The sequence below is a fragment of the Xiphophorus couchianus genome, chromosome 4 (genome assembly GCF_001444195.1).
Source record: "Xiphophorus couchianus chromosome 4, X_couchianus-1.0, whole genome shotgun sequence".
NCBI classification, from domain to species: Eukaryota; Metazoa; Chordata; class Actinopteri; order Cyprinodontiformes; family Poeciliidae; genus Xiphophorus; species Xiphophorus couchianus.
In genome coordinates this window covers 21557765-21577133 of record NC_040231.1, presented here as the reverse complement: position 1 = coordinate 21577133, position 19369 = coordinate 21557765, and the positions used below count along the sequence as shown (strand labels likewise).

At 38.9% G+C, this 19369-nt stretch overlaps 1 protein-coding gene across 1 annotated transcript in view; it reads right to left on the bottom strand.

Moving 5' to 3' along the window:
- The window catches only part of rasa3 (RAS p21 protein activator 3), a 43352-nt gene that overhangs the window by 3532 nt on the left and 20451 nt on the right, over positions 1-19369 (bottom strand). Inside the window, exons 5-23 of the mRNA XM_028015173.1 lie at positions 16520-16596; positions 11362-11442; positions 11199-11271; positions 9850-9923; positions 9664-9768; positions 8515-8671; positions 8268-8416; positions 7829-7943; positions 6806-6880; positions 6596-6719; positions 5952-6058; positions 5667-5744; positions 5477-5554; positions 4959-5032; positions 2679-2785; positions 2058-2140; positions 1756-1964; positions 1560-1663; positions 1284-1467 (exon numbers count right to left, since the gene is read on the bottom strand). Of these exons, the coding sequence (XP_027870974.1) occupies positions 1284-1467; positions 1560-1663; positions 1756-1964; positions 2058-2140; positions 2679-2785; positions 4959-5032; positions 5477-5554; positions 5667-5744; positions 5952-6058; positions 6596-6719; positions 6806-6880; positions 7829-7943; positions 8268-8416; positions 8515-8671; positions 9664-9768; positions 9850-9923; positions 11199-11271; positions 11362-11442; positions 16520-16596 (2054 nt within the window). The remainder of the gene's footprint in view (positions 1-1283; positions 1468-1559; positions 1664-1755; positions 1965-2057; positions 2141-2678; positions 2786-4958; positions 5033-5476; positions 5555-5666; positions 5745-5951; positions 6059-6595; positions 6720-6805; positions 6881-7828; positions 7944-8267; positions 8417-8514; positions 8672-9663; positions 9769-9849; positions 9924-11198; positions 11272-11361; positions 11443-16519; positions 16597-19369) is intronic.

The following is a 19369-nucleotide window of genomic DNA, read 5'->3' as shown; positions in this document are numbered from 1 at the left end:
GCTGACCGATAATGGTAGTTACGACAATGACCTGGAGACTCATTTTAATTTTGTGGCACATCAAGATAAAGAATGTCTTCAAAGGGCCGGTTGTGGCAGAAAGCATTGATAAAACTCCCTATTAACAAGCTGTTAAAATATGCATTTGATGAAAACCTCCTGAACTTAGATATTACACATCTTTTCATATAGATGTAATTTGGCCGTATAAGGATAAAACTACAGTGATGTGATTAATAAAATGATATTCTATTCTGTTCCAAGGTTCTAAGGAACCACATAAAAACTTATGGCTGGCCAGATTTGGGCTGAGAGTTTGAAACATGTGACCTAGTAGATAGGAAGCTTCCCAGTGTAAAATAAAAAGTCTTAGAATAAAGAGTTATTGTATCACAGTAGCATAGTCTTACACAAAAAATTAAAAATAAATAGAAAAAAAAAATCAACCCTGCTGTAAATACATCCCATTTTTTGTTTAAATCTTCCTGCTTTTTCAAAGAATTCATGATGCAATCCACTTTAACAATTTTTTCGGGGGTTTTAGCAGAGAAACAGTGTCACAGATCCTCCACCATACTTAAAAGTGGCCTTCATGTGCTTTTTCACAAATTTTTACCTTCTAAAAATAATGGCAATTTTGAGCAAGAAGTGACTTGAGCCATTATTTTAGGAAGGTGGCGATATTCCACCTCTGTTTAAAGCCGAAACCATCTTAAAGTGTGTGACCCAAAAGCTCCATCTAAATCTCATCTGCCGACAGAGTTCTAATTAAAGTTCTTGCAGAGTTTAGGAAACTCCGCATGTTTTGTGATATTATTTCAGAAATGACTTTTCCCTGCGTGGTCTTTTTTGCCACCCAAAAACAACAGCAAAAAAAGAAAAACAGTTAGCACATAAGTTCTATCTAAAATTGTGCTGGAAATTTTGAGAAAACCCAAGACTCCATTATTTGTTACAGTTCTGAAAGAATGAAATCTGGAGATTTTTTGACCCTTCCTTGACATTTCCCTTTTTATGCATCGTGGCAAGATTAACTTGGATCCTCAGACAACAGTTTTAGCTGTTTATAATCGTTGTTCTGATGGCAAATTTAGGTGAGTTGCTACCTTCTTGCAGCCACTTGTGAAGATTTAAAAACATCTACAGTTTTTTTAAAAATTATTATTCTACTGGATGGTTTATTTTAAAGATTTTTACACAGCTTTACCAGAAGGGGTAGTGAATGCGAAGGGCACTTCACATTTGACTTAACATAGTAAATGTATCATATCAGAAGCACATACTGGCTGCCTATCTTTGTCTTCTTGAACTTGTCCCGTTTGTACTTGGTGTGCTGCTGCTCCAACGTCTGCACAGCCGAAATGATCTGCTTCAGGGTTTTGTACGTCTCCTGGGGGTCGTCGATGACAAAGGTAGAATACTCCTCCTGTTCGGGCCCGTCGTACACGGACTTACTTCCACAGGCCTCTGCATGGGGGAGTCACAAAGAAAACAGGAGATGAAGTGAAAATGCACACATGTAGAAAACAGTGCGTGAGGCAGAGTCGCTGGTATCTGACCTTGCATTTTGATCAGTTTGGTCATGTATGTGCCGAAGAGGGAGTAAATCCTCTCAGTCTCTCTGTCGCCGTCTACATCAAGCTGGATGTTTGCAGGTAAGCCGCTGAAATTAGGTGAACACATGCATACGGTGAGAGGAAGAGATGGAAAATAAGTAGAATTTGACTGGGGGTGTGCTTTGAAGGCTCTGTGTACCCAGTGCAGGGCGTACACCCCGGGGCTGTGTCTGCGGACAGCTTGCAGCAGAGCCAGTGGCCGTTGAGATAGGCTGAAGGGTGGTAGGTGCTCAGGCGTTTGCGGTTGCACTGGCTGACTTTGGTCAGGATGTCTATCCAGTCTCGGGCCTCCACACAGTTGTTGGCTTGGATGTAAAGCGCTCGCTCCGGCTGAATAACCTGGAACATCTGGAGGAAGGGGCAAAAGCAGCAAGTAAGCAGAGGTTTTAAGCTCTTGCAGAAAATCTTTTGGAGCATTATCTCGGGAGGTGCGGTCCTCACATTTTTCATCTTGAACGACTCCTCTTCTAGCCTCTCCACAGCCAAGATGTTCTCTATAGGAATGCTGCACAGAGCGCCCTCTCCTGGAGCAAACAGGTAGCACAATCAAACAGAAGAAATGCAAACTAATCTAAAAAAAAAAAAAGTTTTGAAAAGAATGTAAATAATGCTGAGGAGCCAATCAAACAAAGGTATAATGAATCCGTTTCTTATTTCACATAGCAATTATGGGACCAAATTGCAACTATCAGATATTTTATTGTGATCATATTTTGGATCTTGTTTTTGGGATCATAATCCCAAAACACATTATGTTCCAAAACCTCTGCAAGTTGGCTCTTCAGTATCTTTGGTTTGTAGAATATCGTCTGCAATATATCTGCGACATGTGCTAAAAATACAACTCTAAATAAAGAATTTCAGATTAGCTTCAGTCAGTAGTCAGGGTGCACACACTAGGTGCCTGAGGAAGTAACTTAAATCTGCACCACGTGTGCTGCGGGATGAGTGTGCACGCTCTGCACATTCCCACCCCCTCTTCTCCAGAGTCACACAGAAACGCCCACCAAGACGTAAACGTGGATCGTAGTTGAATCTTTCTGGGGAACTCGCTGAGCCCACCTTTTGTTTTGTGATAGGTGAACTCATGGTTGGTGAGTCGGAACCATCTTTTCTTGAAGTTCTTTATCCCAAACCGGTTTCTGCCCTGAGCTCTCTTTATCATAAATCTGCAGAAAAATGAGAGCGGAGCAAAAACACAAAAATTAAGCTAAAGTGTTAAATTTAGCAGTTTCTTAAACAAAATGCACGTAAAGGTTTCGCCTGGAGGGCATTGCTTCATCTATATGTGAAAAAACCTCTAAAGAAGAGATTTGACATAAACCCTTTGGAAGACCTTTTGAACTGATTTGAGAGATTTCCGTATTAAGAGTTTCTCATTCTTTACAAATGTTAAAAAATTCACAGCTGAAGCAGAAGAATACCGTTTTACAAATCAGTCAATAAGTCAGACAAAGCAGACAGGTCAGCTGATCAAAATCTATCAGTGGTTTTCCATATTTTACCCAAATCAATAAAGTTGCATAAATTATACATTTTCCTTATTGGTGTACAAATGACTTCTGTTTCATTTCATTACAACTTAAGTAAAAATTGACTTACAGCAATATTTTTTTAGACACGCACAAATCACTCAGCCAGTGGTCAAAACTGGCCGTTTACCCCTTTATTGTCTCTAACTAGGGACAAAAATATAAAATATATATAGTCTTCTTCATAGAACAAAGAAATGTCCTGTTTCTTCGGTCTATTAATGCTAAAAAAAACATGTTCTTTGATTTACTTTGCTTAGCATGTAGTAAGAATCAGACATTTAAAAACAGTATAATCTGATGGAAACAATCTTATAATTTATTTTAAACTCCTACCTCATTTAAGGAAACCTGCAACACATTGCTTTCATATTTTCTAACATTTAGTGCTTGAATTCAGCTAAGAGGTAATTCTGCCAAAAGAAAATCAGACTGCAGTTACAAATCTTGCTTATTTTATTCATTTTGTGACATTTATGAACCATGTTTCACAGTTTGCACCTTTTTTAAATCAATAATTACAAGCACACTAGTACATTCATGTTCTTCCAGTTTAAAGAAGTAAACACCTGCATTGGTTTAACCAGTGGTTGAGGGTGCAGGAGGAGCTTTTCATGAATATCCATAAGTGTCTCTTGTTTGACAGTATGCTTGTTGTTGTTAGTAAAACATGTAAAATGTGGCATAAAGGAGAGTAAAGAGCAGGAGGACTTTCTACAGGAAAACAAGGAACATAAATCTGCAGGAATCTAAACCCTAAATCTCTCACTATTTCACAGATCCTGGGTCAGATCTACGTAAATCCTCCGACATTGTCACGCTCTGGATGCAGAGGGTGAGGAGTCGGGGATGCGGGCAGATAAGATAGTGGAAATGTTTGTGAGTTAACCAAGTGTGGCTGTCGTCGTCACACCAAGCGTGTAGGGAGGAATGGGATGAGCCAATCTGCACCATTAACACTGCCAAGGTAAGCGGGTCTAAAGGCTGACGCTTTACGTCACACAAGCACAGTGGAGTTACCGAATCACACTCTGAACCGTCACCGTATAAGAAAATGCAACAACACTTTCAATAGTTTCTTGTCTACAAGGGAATATAAAGTGTCAACAGTTTGCACATAATGATGGTGGGAGACAAATCATTTTGGGGGAAGTCACAGCGCAAACACAAGAGGCGGGGGTGGGGTCACCAAGGCAGAAGCTCTTACCTGCCCTTTGGGGCTTTAGGCCCCTTCCCATCAACCCTCTTTATAGTGACTTTTACACTCCTACGGCCGGGAGCAGAAAAACAAGAGGGTGGGGTTGTTGATGAGTCAGGTACTGACCTTGTTAGTGATTACAGATCAACAGCTACTGGGAGTGTTGATGGAAGAGGATCACTGTTTTGCCTCAGAAGGATCTTCATGGTGTAAAATCTACTATGTCAAAGGTCATGTTTCAGAGCTAAACTCTGCTGTGCTCCCTGTTTTTCTCAGATTTTCTCTTTTTAATTTAGACATTAGAAGAAAATGATTGAAAGGCAACAGAATCCATAAATTGAGCATGGGCAGCCATCTTGTCATCTGCTTTCTTTATATTCAGAGAAATACTGGGGTGAACTAAATGTGGTGGCAACTACGGCTTAAGATTTATTTAATAACACTTGTTAGTGTGGTTAGTCTTTAAATTCATCTCCAACTCTGCTTGCTATTGTGTCTAAAGTTAAGAAACAATTTTACAACAGCTTCATGTCTTATATTTACATCTGACATATGTATTTATAATGCTTTTGTAAAAGTCACATTAAAAACAACATTAATGCGTCTCCTTACCCCTCCTTGAGCATGATTGGTGTTTCAATGCTTTTCTGATCCCATTTGCCAGAAGTGGAGATCAGGTCCAGAAACTGTGAAGGTAAGTGAAAGATGCATTCGGTCAAAGTCCAGATATCCCCAGCGCTCCTTTCATATATATTTTATGTCAAACTAGCATTATTTCCAAAATTAAAATCTTCAGTCTTTTTTTAGCCAACCTTAAAAGAGTAAATAGAAAACCTTACTGCGTAATTAATGGAAGATATAGTTCTATGGATGGATAAAATGTTTGGACAATATGATGAGTAACAAACTCCATAAATAAACTTATTTTCCATGCTCTTTTTTTCCTGCTCCACACTTATTCAGACAACTTTATTGCTTTTCCACCAAGAAACCCTGCTGCTCCTTCACATCATGTTTTTAAAAATGCAGATCATTTCCCATCTAACTGTTTTTCTTCTAACTCATCCCACATAAAAGCCAGTGTCATTGAACAGTCTGCCAAGTGTCTGTGAGAAGAAGCAGACACTCACATTCTTTACAGCATCTGCATATTTCTGCTCATTGAAGTAGTCGTAAAACGCAGCCATGTAGGACTCTTTGAAATTGGCCTTGAAAAGAAAAAAAAAAAGGGATAAAAAGGAGACGGGAAGTAAAACGCTGGTATCTTTGTTTTGAACTGAATGGTGTTAGACAGAACCAGGTTGATGCAGAGCAACTCACAGATTTAGACTTGGCGAGACTTCCAAGAGTCTGTATTGTCTTGGAGATGAGGGTGAGGGTTCTTGAAGTGGCGGGATCCTACAGTCACAAAACACAAATTATTATTTATCCTACCTGACTGTGATTCAAAGCATTTCACTTAAATTCTCTCCTCAACCTGGTTCCACAACATCAAAGAAATAAGTCAAATCTTTTGCCTTTTGGCAAGCACTATCACCAGCGCTCGCTTCAGATGTAGATGCCAGTGTAAACAGAGTTTGTGTTAGCAGTAAATATCCTACTCACGGGGTGATGGGGCCGTAGGTGAAACAAGTTTGGTGAGAGGATGGCTGGCGCAAAGAATCGCAGGAAGATGAAGCTGCTGACGGCCGTGTATCGGACATCTTGGTCAACTGGGTAGAAGAGGAAAAAACAGCAAGCATGTTTGACACACATTTCTGTCAGTGTCAAGGGAAAGGACCTGCTGTGAACTGTGTGATACTTTGTTTACTGGAAACAGATCATGTTTCTGGTGACTATGGAGTACACTGGCTACACAGAAAACACTAAATTTTGCAGGCTTTGTTTATAAAAAACAAACACAAATTGTATCATGTATCTTTGGGAGCTTTCCTAATTTTATGACTTACTTAAGAAGCACAAATGAATGACAGTAGGAGACGGAAACAACTGTTTCTCCTGTGACTGCATTGGCTCATGACGGCCAACAGGGGGCACCAGAGTCTAATGAAATGATTCAATAATTTTCCTGAAATACTTCGGTGGTTTTGGGACAGACAGCAAACATAAAAGTACTTCTCGGTACCCAATGCATGTACACTTAGTGTCCTTGTAAATCTTCCACTTCCTGCTATTTACAACCCTCCACTTCCCGTTGCTTATTTCCAGTTTTCCTGCATCTCTCAGAAGTCGTTATGAAGTGGGTTTACCTTGAAACCTAGTGGCAGCCGACTCCCTCAGGGAGAAGAAGATGTCGCACATGACGGTGGGACAGCGGACGCCGGAGGTGGTGATGACGTTGAAGATGCGGTCCACGTACTGGCGAAGGTTTTCCTGAGGAGGAAAAGTTGGGTCAGAGTGGCCGGATAACACAGCGCTGAAGTGCAGACAGACAGACTGCTTCAAACTAGAGTTCCTACTCTGTTTGTCTCCAAGTTCTCTGACTCCTTGAGCTTGACGGGGTCGATTTCGCAAGATTTGTGTTCTGTGCAAATCTGTGGGAAAGAGTATTAGCATGGTATTAAGACAGATATTCAGACATGTAAACCTAAAAGAGAAAGATGTATTCATACCTTACACTTCTACCCACTTTTTCACATTACAAACATGAAGGTCAGTTAATTTCTCTGGGGTTTTATACAACAGATCAGCCCTAAAGTACTGCATAACTGTGAGAAGATAGAAACCATTCAACCATTTTTACCTATTCTTCCTTTTAATATAGTCAGCATGGAGAGAAAGTATCCAAAACAATTTTTAAATCTTATTACAGATCCTGCATTTAGGTCTGGACTTTGACTGGGTCACTGTAACACAGGAATATGCTTTGATCTAAACCAGGAGAGCCACTCCTCCAGGGCAGACATCCTGCATGTTTTAGATGTGTTGCTGCTCCAACACAGCTGATTGAATTGGCTTAATTAGCTTCTCAGGTTCTGTACCAGTGAAACATCTAAAAAATAAATGCAGTGCAGCAGCCCTTAGAGTCTAACCTTGGTCACAAATCTGGCTGTAATGTTTAGAGTTGTTGTTCTGTCAACTAATTCTTCAATTATATAATCTAACTTTATTCCTGATCTGACTGCTGTGCTTCTTGGTCTTCAAGATGCTGTTTGTTCACTACAGTACTCTAACAAACCTCTCAGCCCCTCACAGAAGAGCAATTTATACACACGCTCTACTGTAGGCAATGTGCTTCACTGGATTTTATTTAGTGGTATCACAGTAAAGGGGACTGCATACAAAATGCATTCTGAAAACCATGATTTTCTTTCCATTATGCTCTAGTGTTTCACTATTACATGGAAATCCAGATTAAAAACATTCACAATTTTGTTTGTAAGGTGAAGAAATGTGAAAAGATTTTCAGTTTAAAATGTCTTTTAAAATACTTTTGAAAGGGTCAGTAAAACCACAAAGAAAGGAGAACGGCGTTTTAATACCTCGTCTATGATCGGTTTAAGCGTAACTTGCAGATAGTGCATCCCAGCCAGCTTCATGGTCTCATCGATACACTTCGAAGTCAGCGAGTTTCCCCGGAAAATGGTGTTTGGATTCCTATTCGTAAAAAAAAGGGGATAACACTGTGGTTTTTTTTTTTTTACAGAGTACAAATCCAAGGAGAAATAAACCATGTAGTAATTTAATATCCAAGGTAAATCTTATTACGGTGAAACCATTTTGGCAGAAAAACATACTTTCCCTACAGCTGGATTTTTACCACCTCTGTAATTAAACTTGTGTTGACATAAAATGAGTTGCAAATCCTCAATATACAACCTTGGGATTCTAAATAGATGCAGCGATATTTTTTGCAAGCAAATCATAAAGCTAGAGGATGAGTGGTATTGAGTTCCTGCTGTCTGCATTGAAATCACTCACTGTGTGCGGTTGATTTCTGCATGAGCAATGGCACTGATGAAAGGCACTATTTTGCCATAATGAAGAAAGAGACGCACGAGAGGGATGGCGGCTTCCTGCTTCTCTCGACACACTTCCCCCAGAATGTGTGCGGTGGACGCTGACACAGGCTGAACAGAGACACATCGCAGAGGTTCAGAAAACAGGACAGTGGGATTAAAACACAGACGGACAGGCCAGAGTGGGGCAGGCGTCGTCGTTCACGTACCTCCACGTTAGCAGATTGCAGCAGCAGATCTCTGAGGGGAGTGTAGTGTTCGGAGGGGAAGACGTGGTCCTCGGTGTAAACAATGTTTAGACGCAGAGAGCCGAGGTCTTCCACTTTAACGGACTTCCCTCCATTCTCCCTGGGTAGCAGAAAGTACCTAAAGGGCAGGAATTAAAATAACATCTGAGTCATGACATGAAAACCACACTGATGAGTCAAAATAAAATTGTTTAAAGCACCAGCTTTCTGGAGGCTTTTCCAGTCCATTTACCTGAGGACAGTTTGTACAGCTCTTTTCAGGCCACTTACTGTAAATCTGAAGTGTGGATAAAACCCAAGACTCAAACCAGTCTCTGTTTTAATATTTCTACACTGGATTTTAGGCTCCATTTTACAAACTGCCTGCCTCAAAAACAGTCGGTTCTCAATTATTTTGTTGAGCCCTATGAGCCCTTTAATCATGTTTAATGATGACTGCTGAGCATTTGAACAAAGGTGAAATTCACTAGAAGTGTTGTCTCAGTTTTTCATTTTAAGATTACCACATCAGATTGTTTCCTCAGATATCTGTGGAAAAGGTCATCAACCACAGTTAGTACCAAACTGTGGTACATCCAGAGTTTTAGCAACAAATGCACGTGGCTTAGACCTAAAAATGAGCTAAAATCAAATCCAAATTTCTATCTTCTTTGTTCTGATTTTGAAATTGATCTCAAATTATTAACATTAAAAAAATAAACATTTTACTTAATGATATTAAAAGGGACTCTCCTCCTATTATTAGTGTTGAATATAAAATTTAAGCTTCTGAATGTGTTCTTTGGGACAGAACATCTTTTAAAACAATTGTCAGTCTGGGACAGTTATTGATGTCAAGGTATATATGCAACTAAAAAAGCTAGGCTGCTAAAATTTATCATCATATCATTCTTCTAGTTTAAAGTCCTTTCAACAAGATGTCAGATAAAGTGCCAGTCACCAGAGTTTTCTATGGCTGTATAGATAACAGAGAGTAGCAGTAGCTGCTTTTTTATTTGAAATAAAAGCAATTAGACAATGTTACACATTTTTAATCGAGTCTTAAACACAAAACCTAATCAATAAATTCATTATATGGACTCAAGAGTGATGAAAATTTGTCCGTCTCACCAGGCATCATGCACTCCAGCTTGGCCCAAAACCCGCAGAGGGACTCGCACCCCACCCAGGAACTCGTCCCCAAACTTCAGGTTGCTGGCATTCCACAGATCCACCCTGAACACAAGCAATATGTTGTCGCTGGAACTCAAAGTGAAAAGTCTTGTTTTAAGTCCGACAGGACAGCAAAAGGCTCACCTCAGAGCCAGTTTGTCGACGTCCTCCTCTTCAACATCAAACTGTCTCTTCGTGTAGCTCAGTGGTCGCGTAACCTACAAACATGCATCAAATTAAGATTCAAAGTTCAACCACTACATTTAAAAGATTCAGGAAGCCTAAACACGTCAGCTAAGACTTTTGTCATGATCCACGCTGATGAAAAAAAAGCATAGTTAAGGGATACAAAAAATAGAGATGGGCTGCATATCTGCATTGGTGAGACACAGAAGAGAGGATTTGGTCAGAAAACACCCCAGAGTATCTGTAGATCTGTTCATGTGGCAATTAGAAAGAAATAAGATGGTCTTGTCAGAAATCAATGGGCCAGATTGTTTGGTTTGTCTGAATCAATCATACTCTTGTCCAACTGGAGCTGCAGCGCAGAGGACAGAGGGCGGAGCAGAAGAAAAATGTCAGTGCAGCGCTGCAGCAAGCGAGGGTCAACAGGGACAGAGTGAAAGTGAATATAACGGTATTTACTGTATTATGCAGAAACATAAAAATAAATATAACTTTACTATTTGTAAAACAAATTCTTTTATGTAGATTTTTTTGTGTGACTTTAATTTCAAATCTCATTAACTGAATGTTTTCTACACTAAAGACTTCATCATTTAAAATCTATTTGTATTCTCGTCATAGTTGCTAAAACAGTTGTTAAGACCTACTATTTTTTTTTTATGACCACATTAGCATCCCATATTGTGACGTACTGGAGCACAGTACAAATGTTCAGGTCCAGAGCATGCAGTCAGATGAAGAACACTTTATGTCTATGTGATCACTAATCTCTGTTTTTGTTTTGTGTTATGTTGCAGAAGAGAAAAATTAAAGATACAGCGTGAAGCACTCTACACCAAAGCAATGCATACAATGAACCTAAGACGAGCCAAATATTAATGTGCTGTTCAAGGACAGGGTTGCGGTCAATTTAAAACTCTTAAATCTTAGATATTGTTGTAGAGATGCAAAGAAATGTAAGTGATCCGGTTCACAACGTTTTAAAGTTACCTCATTTTATTCTAAGGTGTAAAAACAAACAAACATTGGGCATACGCCTAATGTGGCATCATACTAATGTGTCTCCCAGTCAGTTGACTGGGTTGTGTGACCCAGGAGAGGTGCGGTCAGTTGTCTGGATAGCTTCTACAATGGAAAAGCGACCCATAGACTGGTGCCTACTGGGTCACTGGGTAATATAACAAGTCCAACATTTTTGTTTTAAATTCTTGTGTTTATGCAATGAAGCTGCTTTTTTTACTCAGGATTAGTATACTGGCATCCACCGTAAAAGCACACCTGTAAAGAGCAAATTTATCTAAACCTACCTCAAAGTAGAAAGTTTCCTCAAACTGGGGATTGTTGGTTTTCCTCTTAACCTTGGTCTTCTTGGCCTCTGACCTGAGTTACAGAACAAATGCAAAGAAATATATAAAACATAGTTTTCCCAATTCAGACCAATGATAAATATAAAACTACAGCCAGGCTCACCTCGAAGGGCCGAGTAAGGATACAGCAGCGTAGGGATCACACTGTCCATTGACTATTGGAAGGCCTTGGCACTCCAACACTCTGTTAAAAATAGATGTTAATGCATCAGCACAATACTGGGCAGGAGTCTCACACTATCTGCATCAGATCTTAGAGGGCTAAGTGGTTCAAAATTCCTCCCTTAAATCAATATTTAATTTCATATTATTACACAGTTAAAAGTGTGATGAAACAGTAATGGACTATGAAGTTTCCATTGGGAATCAAAGCCGACTCATGGCCTTCTGCAGAGCTTTTTGGTTCCCTGGTTCCCACATATGATCTCTGTACTTCCATCAATCCTCCTGTACAGCAGAAGACAGAATATCGTGCCAGGAAACAAGATGATAACAAAGTCCCTGCTATCTGCGCAGCGAAGAGATAGATTAGAGCTGTGAGCTTCCAATCTTACACTGTCTGCGCTGAAGACTGGTGTATAATCACTTTATTAATAGATAACACTGGAGCTGTGGTGAGTTCATGTGCTAAAAATGGCTTAACGCAGCTTTATTATGTAAAATAATGATAAAATTGAGTCTGGATAAATCCTACAGACACTCACAATGGCAACAAAATTCAAACGTACTTAAAGCGAGACTAGCATCCGCCCCCAGTTACAAAAATGGGCCTTATCTAGAACTTTGTGTAGTCCAACCTCTTCAAAGACAATGCTAGACAAGCAAACAGTGACTAACAGCGTCACTGTCTGTCTGCTGCAGAGAAGAAAAAACTGCTTCCTTTCTCAATTAATACAACAAAAGAAAAAATCCTGGAGGCTTCAAGAGAATATTATATCCCTACATTCGTCTCACTTCAAGCATGTTACACGTCTAGAAAAAAAGCCTTTAGACAGCAGCACTGAAATGTATTTTTTTATTGAATGCTATGCGGCCTTATTTGTTCAAAAGTCCTAAAAATACCCATCTTTCACTTCTATGCATGTGTCACAGATACTTTGAGTGTCTGCCTGTCTGTATAGAGGCTGACCTGTTGCACCATGACATCATGCTGTAAGGGGATTAGCGCCCAAACAGGGCACCCCGGAGGACCAATCACTTCCTGTGTGTCACTGTGATGCACCACGTGTCACACAACATGACGAATTAAACAGCAAATTACAGCTCTTCCCAGAGATGAACTGACACACATGAACTGCTTGCACAATCCTCCTGGCACACACACACACACACGCCGACACGCACACACACGTCTGTAATAAGGAGGAAGGTGTGTGCCTGGTTAAGCTTGGCTAATGCTGGAGCACTTCCTGTCCAGTAAGCTGGTTTATATAACCCGTGCTTGGCCTACAATACATCCAGCCTCCTCTTTCTGTCATCACGGCCATGAGCTCTGACAGATCAGACAGCCAAGCAGACTTGTTTGTTATAGTCAACATTACTCATTCTAGGCTAATGTGCTTCTGCGCCCACGGTTCCTGTCAGAGGCAATTACTCAAAGAAAAAAAAGCGAGGTGAAGAATTACTTCACAGCTTCCCCGCTACCTTCAACAAACCTGCAATTATAAAGTACATTTGATTATGGGTCAGTGTCGCCATGTCACATTCATGAGAGCAGAAACCTCCAGCACATAGATCTTTCTTGTTTTCATGTATTACTTTTTTTTTATTTAGCAACGAAACACAAGAAGTAAATGCTGGAGAAAGTTATTTTTTTCGGTGGGGGCGAAAGGGCGGAAGGCTGAAACAAAAACCTCAGTAGGAAGGGGAACTTAGTTGAGTCGGTGACATTTGTGGTTGAGAGTTGGAAAACAAAAATGAAATCTAAAGCAATCTACAGTAAATGAAACTCACAGGACACTAAGATCCAAACTATGACGAGGCAACCTGAACAATCAGCATCATACTGTAACTCGTCAAGAAAAGACAAGACATATTGACTAAGAAACATTTTATATACTGGAAAATCAAAATCTTTATCCACCACTTGAAAGTCTAACTTCAAAATGCAAAAAGGAGAAATAGAAGCAAGAGATGTTAAAGCCGAGTTGGCAAATAATTGAAACTGCTTCTAAAGACAAGCAGGATGCTCTATATCTGCTCCAAATGTTAAGGTTATTAGTCTGAAAGAAATCAAAATTTGGCTTTTCAGTCATTTTTTGACAGACACTGTTGGTACCAACAAGAGGTCTTCTCTGTGAATGTGGCATGACTGTTGTGCTACCAAATCCAGTGTAGTTTTGTTTATTGGGAGTTGGGGGGGACTTTTAGCACTGTTTTTAAACTTTTTTATGGTCTAAATGTTTGATTTACTGATAAATAGCTTGGCAGAATGAATTGAATTAAAAAATTGGCTTCAGGTTTTCTTTATAAATTTACAACAGCATTGGTTTAAGCAGTGAAGCTATATTAAAAAAGAAAAACGAAGACTGCTTCATTCAAAGGGGACCTCCAGTTTGTGTTGAATGAAATTTCTCAGAGCCTGAAACATTCAAAGCACAAAGATGAAAATAACACCAGGGGAAAATGTCATTCCTGAAAAAAATGTGCCCCTATTCAAACTCACTGTTTCATGAGGTATGAATGACTTTTCAGGTACGTTTCTCTGCTTTTTACTCCCCTGATAAGACGTTTTTGCCAAAGTAAGTTTACATATTGCCTGAAAATCAAATATATAACATAAAAAGTCAAAAATGTATTCTGAACAACTAGATATGATAATTTTTCATAGGTGGAATTCAGTGTTTGACAGTAATGGCTAAATGGTACGTTTGATGAAAAACATGCACCTGATATACTACTGTTGAACACTGCAATATATAAACCTAAATTTTCCCCAATTTTTCTCAGCACCTCTTTAGGTTTATCGTCATAAGGCTCCCGTCTCTCTTACTGATCTTACTGATTAAGTCCGATCAATTGGATGAATATGCAATATGCTAATGTTTCCAAAGCAGTCTGTGGTGATTAGCATATTGTACACTGATATTGCAATGATTATTGCAACTTCATTTGTTGTACAGCTCTAACACTGTGGTATAACATCAAAGCCTAACACATAGCTCTTATTTTAAAATGAGAAAAAAACCCACTACTGCTGCTGTGGTTGTGGTTTCTCAAATAGGTTAATGCTTCATTTACGCGTGTTTGTGCTTACAAACACCCCAAACCCAAAGCAATCACTTTTACCTTGTTAAAAAAATGTTAGTATATTTTAAAATTATGAACACATTTTGAAAGGGAATAGTGATATCAATTGAAATATTACTATATTATTACTAAATATTGCTATATTTTGTGTAATGGGTTGAGAAAGGCAGCCATGTTGAGAAAATGTTTCTCTCATTAACGCTGTGTTGGAGGATAGTTGTTTATCCAATTTCCATTTGTAATTGGATAAAAGGTCAAAATGTTCAATTTCAAAAGTTCAGACTTCAAAGATTGCTCATAAAGTTTAAAAACAGGGCATGAATACTTTATAATTATTTTCACTTTGATAGTCTCTGTTTGGCCCTTTCTATTTATTAGGACGATGAAAAGTCCAGTTGTAAAGCTTCACAAACATTAATGTTGCTCTTTTTAACCCTCTGTCATACAAAGAGTCTTAAATTAAACACCATGGCCAACCATTTCTAAAGCTTTCAGTTCTATGAACAAAGTTTCTTGAAGCACCAAGACAAAATCATAATCACCAGACTCAAAGTTGGCAGACATTAGAGATATTCTAAGCATTGATAATTTGCATATTCCAAAATAATTCCTCGACGTGGCTTCAAAGAGTCAAGGTATTATTTTTATTAAGAGAAAACTAATCTAAATATGCTAATGTGATGATCAAATGTTGAAGACATCACGTCTGTGGCTAATTCAGTTCTGTTTACTCGTCTTCTGAATGAGCCTACATGTGTGAATGATTTCTTTGGTTTGTGGAGCTGAATGCACGCAGCAGCTCTTTCGCCTCGCTCTCACGTGCCTTTCTAGAGAAATCTGACGAGATGACCTGCTGCTCTTCACTCTAAGCTCCTTACCAATATGTGACCTGGGAGCAGAGCCACATTGGCTCATCATCAAACCTCTTTACTGCAGAAGTACACACTAACACACAATAACCCATCGATGGCTCTATCATTCATCCCATTCATGCCAGTTCCTCTGGAACATACAGAAAACAATCACACTTTACGCACACACAGAGCACACTTGTGATTTCTAACCAACACATTTTAAAAAACCTTGCAGTAACACGAGGAGCTGGAAGACCACTCACTGCTCTGCACTCAGCTCTTAGTAACTGACAGAATATTTTATGCTTGTTTTTAAAAGAGACTATTCTTGTTTAGTACACTACACATCCATGTTGCTTACTGATTTCCAGTTTCCTAACATATGCAGAAAAGTTACAGTACTGCAGGTCAGTAACTATGAAATGTGGCAAAAGAAGGAACAACACAGTAAAAAAAGGTTTCTTATATTACTACTTTTGATTTGGAAAATTTTAAGTTAAACATACGTATAACTTTAGAGTTTTATTCCAATCTGCCACCATCATCATCACAGTCTTGCTTATTCTGTGGGGTTGTAAGATAAATCTTACACCTCTTCAAGCCATTTTTCACCTTTCCCCCCCCAGTTTTTTAAACTTTAAAAATTGCATTGACTCTACCTTTGGAAAGCTTGAGAAATTAAAGTTCTTCTTGTAGCCATGAAGATAAACACTCTTAGTGCTATATTCTCTTTTCTTTCCTGTTATGGGGAATGGCAAATTGTATCTCACAGTTTTAAATAGGGGAGCAAAAATGTCCTGGATTATATTCCCACAAAGTCTGATCACATTAGTGAACTAAAAATGCTCATTTTAGATTTATTTTATAGAATGTGTCAGACATGACAGCAATTGTTTTAATGAACTAGTCAGTGCATTGTTGCCCTCTATTTTCCATTATGAGCAATAACAGTCCTAAGAAAGGGAAAAAACAAAATGTAATGATAAAATGGTTTTGCAATGCAGAGAATTGTAGGTTCAATGTGACTGTACTGGACTGTCAACAAATTTTGATGTATGTTTTATAAAGTAACAAAATGATATTTTAAACGATTGCTAAGCAATAAAACAGAGACAGTGTGGGAAAGAATGAGGATGGTTTCTGTGTGTGTGGACTCACCGTGTGGCCAGTTTATGATTGACCACTCCACTGTCGGTGATAACTTCACTCAGGCGCAGCTCGAGGTGTACTTTTCCCTGTAAGACACAAAAATAATCCAACATCTAATTTATTTTATGTTGTAAGGCTTGTGAGACAGAAATAGACTCTGAATATGCAGATAACATCCTCAACCCCTTTTTGAACCTTTTTGTCTACTGTACTGCTCATCTTTACTTTGTCACCTTTACTATCAGTATTTTAACACAACATTGGACCTGGAAGCAGGAAAGAAAGGCAGTATTGACCTTTCCTCTCTCTCTTGATCATCCTGAGTCCAGGATCCTTGTCTCTTCAGATCACCCTAAAAGGATTTAGTTCTGACAGATGGCCATGTTGGACTGGATCATTACCCTGTTGATGATCCATTTTCTGTTTTTTTGTAGAGAAAATAATTTTTTTATATACAATGTCCAGCTGTTTTACAGAGTCCATAATGCCATGCACTATAGCAACACTTTCAGGGCCCTTAGAAAATTAACAGGCCTACAGCATGACAGATCCTCCACCAAAACAAACAGTTTGTATGAACACTTTCATCTTCTGTTTCGCACTAGATCTACCTTTAGTATTTATTATCAAAAAGGTCAAAATTAAGCTCGTTTTACCAAAGCACTTAAGTCATGTTAAAGTTCAAGCAGCATTTACCAAATACCACATGTTTACATTTGTGATGGTATGATAGAAATGGCTTTTTCATAGCATATTTCCCCAAATAACTGGAGCATGTAGCAGATGGGGTATAATGGTTTTTATACAGAGGTGCCACTCTTTGTTGCTATTCTCCAACATTTTATTTTACTGAAATACAGGATAAATTCACAGTTAACTGACATGCATATCTAATATTTTCAATCTGAAAATTTCCTGATTTTAATTTATTTTTATTCTTTCTACACACCCTACAAAGCGTGCCAATAATTGTGGCACAGCATTCATATTTATTTTTATCGACTCTAATAACGCCATACAGCATTTTCTAATCTACAGACTTGTTTTCATGTTGTGAGACGCTCAATTGAACACAGTTTTAAGCCTGTCATAAAACACAGCGAAGCACGCCGTCATGCTGATGAAGAAATCATCTAACACGCCGACAGACAATATTTTTTCTTTCAAGATTTGTGTGTTTCTGTTTGGTTCTTTATTAATCAAAGCTACTCAGCTGTAAACAAGCTGCAATCCCGCCCTGACAGTGGAGCAGAATAACTGTGGCTGGTCGTCATGCTGGAGATGTTTTCCTTCTGAAGTGATTGGATTAATGACATAATGACAGTGTAGTGGTGCAGCTGTCTAGAAAAGCTCCATTAATTAACTGCATCAGTATGCAAACTCACAGGCATTGCTGCTTCTGGGAGATTCAAACGGAGGGAATACACACACACACACGCATGCTCGCACACATGCATGCTCGCACACATGCATGCATGCACAGGCCAAACAATGCGTCCTCTATTGAACAGAGAAGAGAGACACTCTATCTTCCTACTTCATTTGATCCATCTCCTTCGCTTTTCTCTCAGAGCTGTGTGTCTCTCACGCATCCTTCCTCTTCCCCAGCTCCGCGGATGAATGTGTCTCTGTTTCAGATCGCTGCTCCGGGGCTACACACACCCATCTGTCTGCAGATGTTACTGCTCACTGTTCACTCTGTGTGTCTGCGAGTGTGGGTGACTGACAGTGCTGAATAGTGAATGGCAGAAAATGTTGCACATGCAGCAAACAAAGCACGATGAATGAAAGTGGCGAAAAGGCACTCGGCACTTAATAACTGGAAGAGTTTTTTGGAAGCTGCAAGCACATATGTTGTCTCAATTGCTTTTTTGTATGTTTAAAACAAATTCCTGGGTTGCTTTTTGGTTTTAAGACCAAGATAGTTTAAGCCCAGTCGATTTATCTGCAAATAAAACCTTACTTCTCCAAAAAAATAAAAAATAAAAAATAACAACGGCAATTGTTCAAATGTAGCCAGTGTAATGTTTGGAAAAATATTTAAATCAGAAAAAAAATGTCATTTTATTTCTGCTGAAAGTCTTTTGTCCTTTCAATGCTCGGACTTACAACCAGCACAGCTCCCAAAGGACCACAACAGAGAGAAAAAGCACAATGTAACCTCCTACTTATTGCATTACTTGGTTTGTTTGTTTGTACTCGTTTTCCGTACATGTCACACAATATTGTTGAGTTTGAAAATCTTGCCTGTTCTTAAATTACAGGTGTGTACAGTTAACACTTGTCGACATATTTTAATTTGCAATTTTGTATTTATGTTTATTTCAAAGTAGATGCCCTCTGATAGTCAGTTAGTCATTTCTACTGAGTGTTATTACAGCGTGTGTTTGTGTGTGTCGGTGTGGGTGTGTATGTGGGAGGAAAAAGGGAAGATGTGGTGGGTGGGTTGCTTGTTTTTAGACATCAATTTTTCAACAACATTGCACTTTACCAGCTGTGGGACCAAAAAGGAGGGTTATGTTTTCATTCTATTTCATTCTTATTGCAAACAACTACAATTGGACCAAGTCACATATTTGAATAGTTTTAGTTTTTATTTTGCGAAGGTAGAAAAACAGGATACGGTTGGAGGAAAATGCAAAAATACTGGAATTTCCTCCTACTGATGCTGCCTTACCAACAGCTACTGAGATGTTTGAGGCTTTACGATGTCTTTTTGTTCAACATGACAGCAAAGGCTGCCATTAGATAAATATGCAGTTCAAGACTGGTTTGAATGTTACATTCTAACAAATTCTAATTTGGTTGTAATCAGATCATTCTCAATAGAAAAGGATATAAACTTGGCCTCTTTCAAGA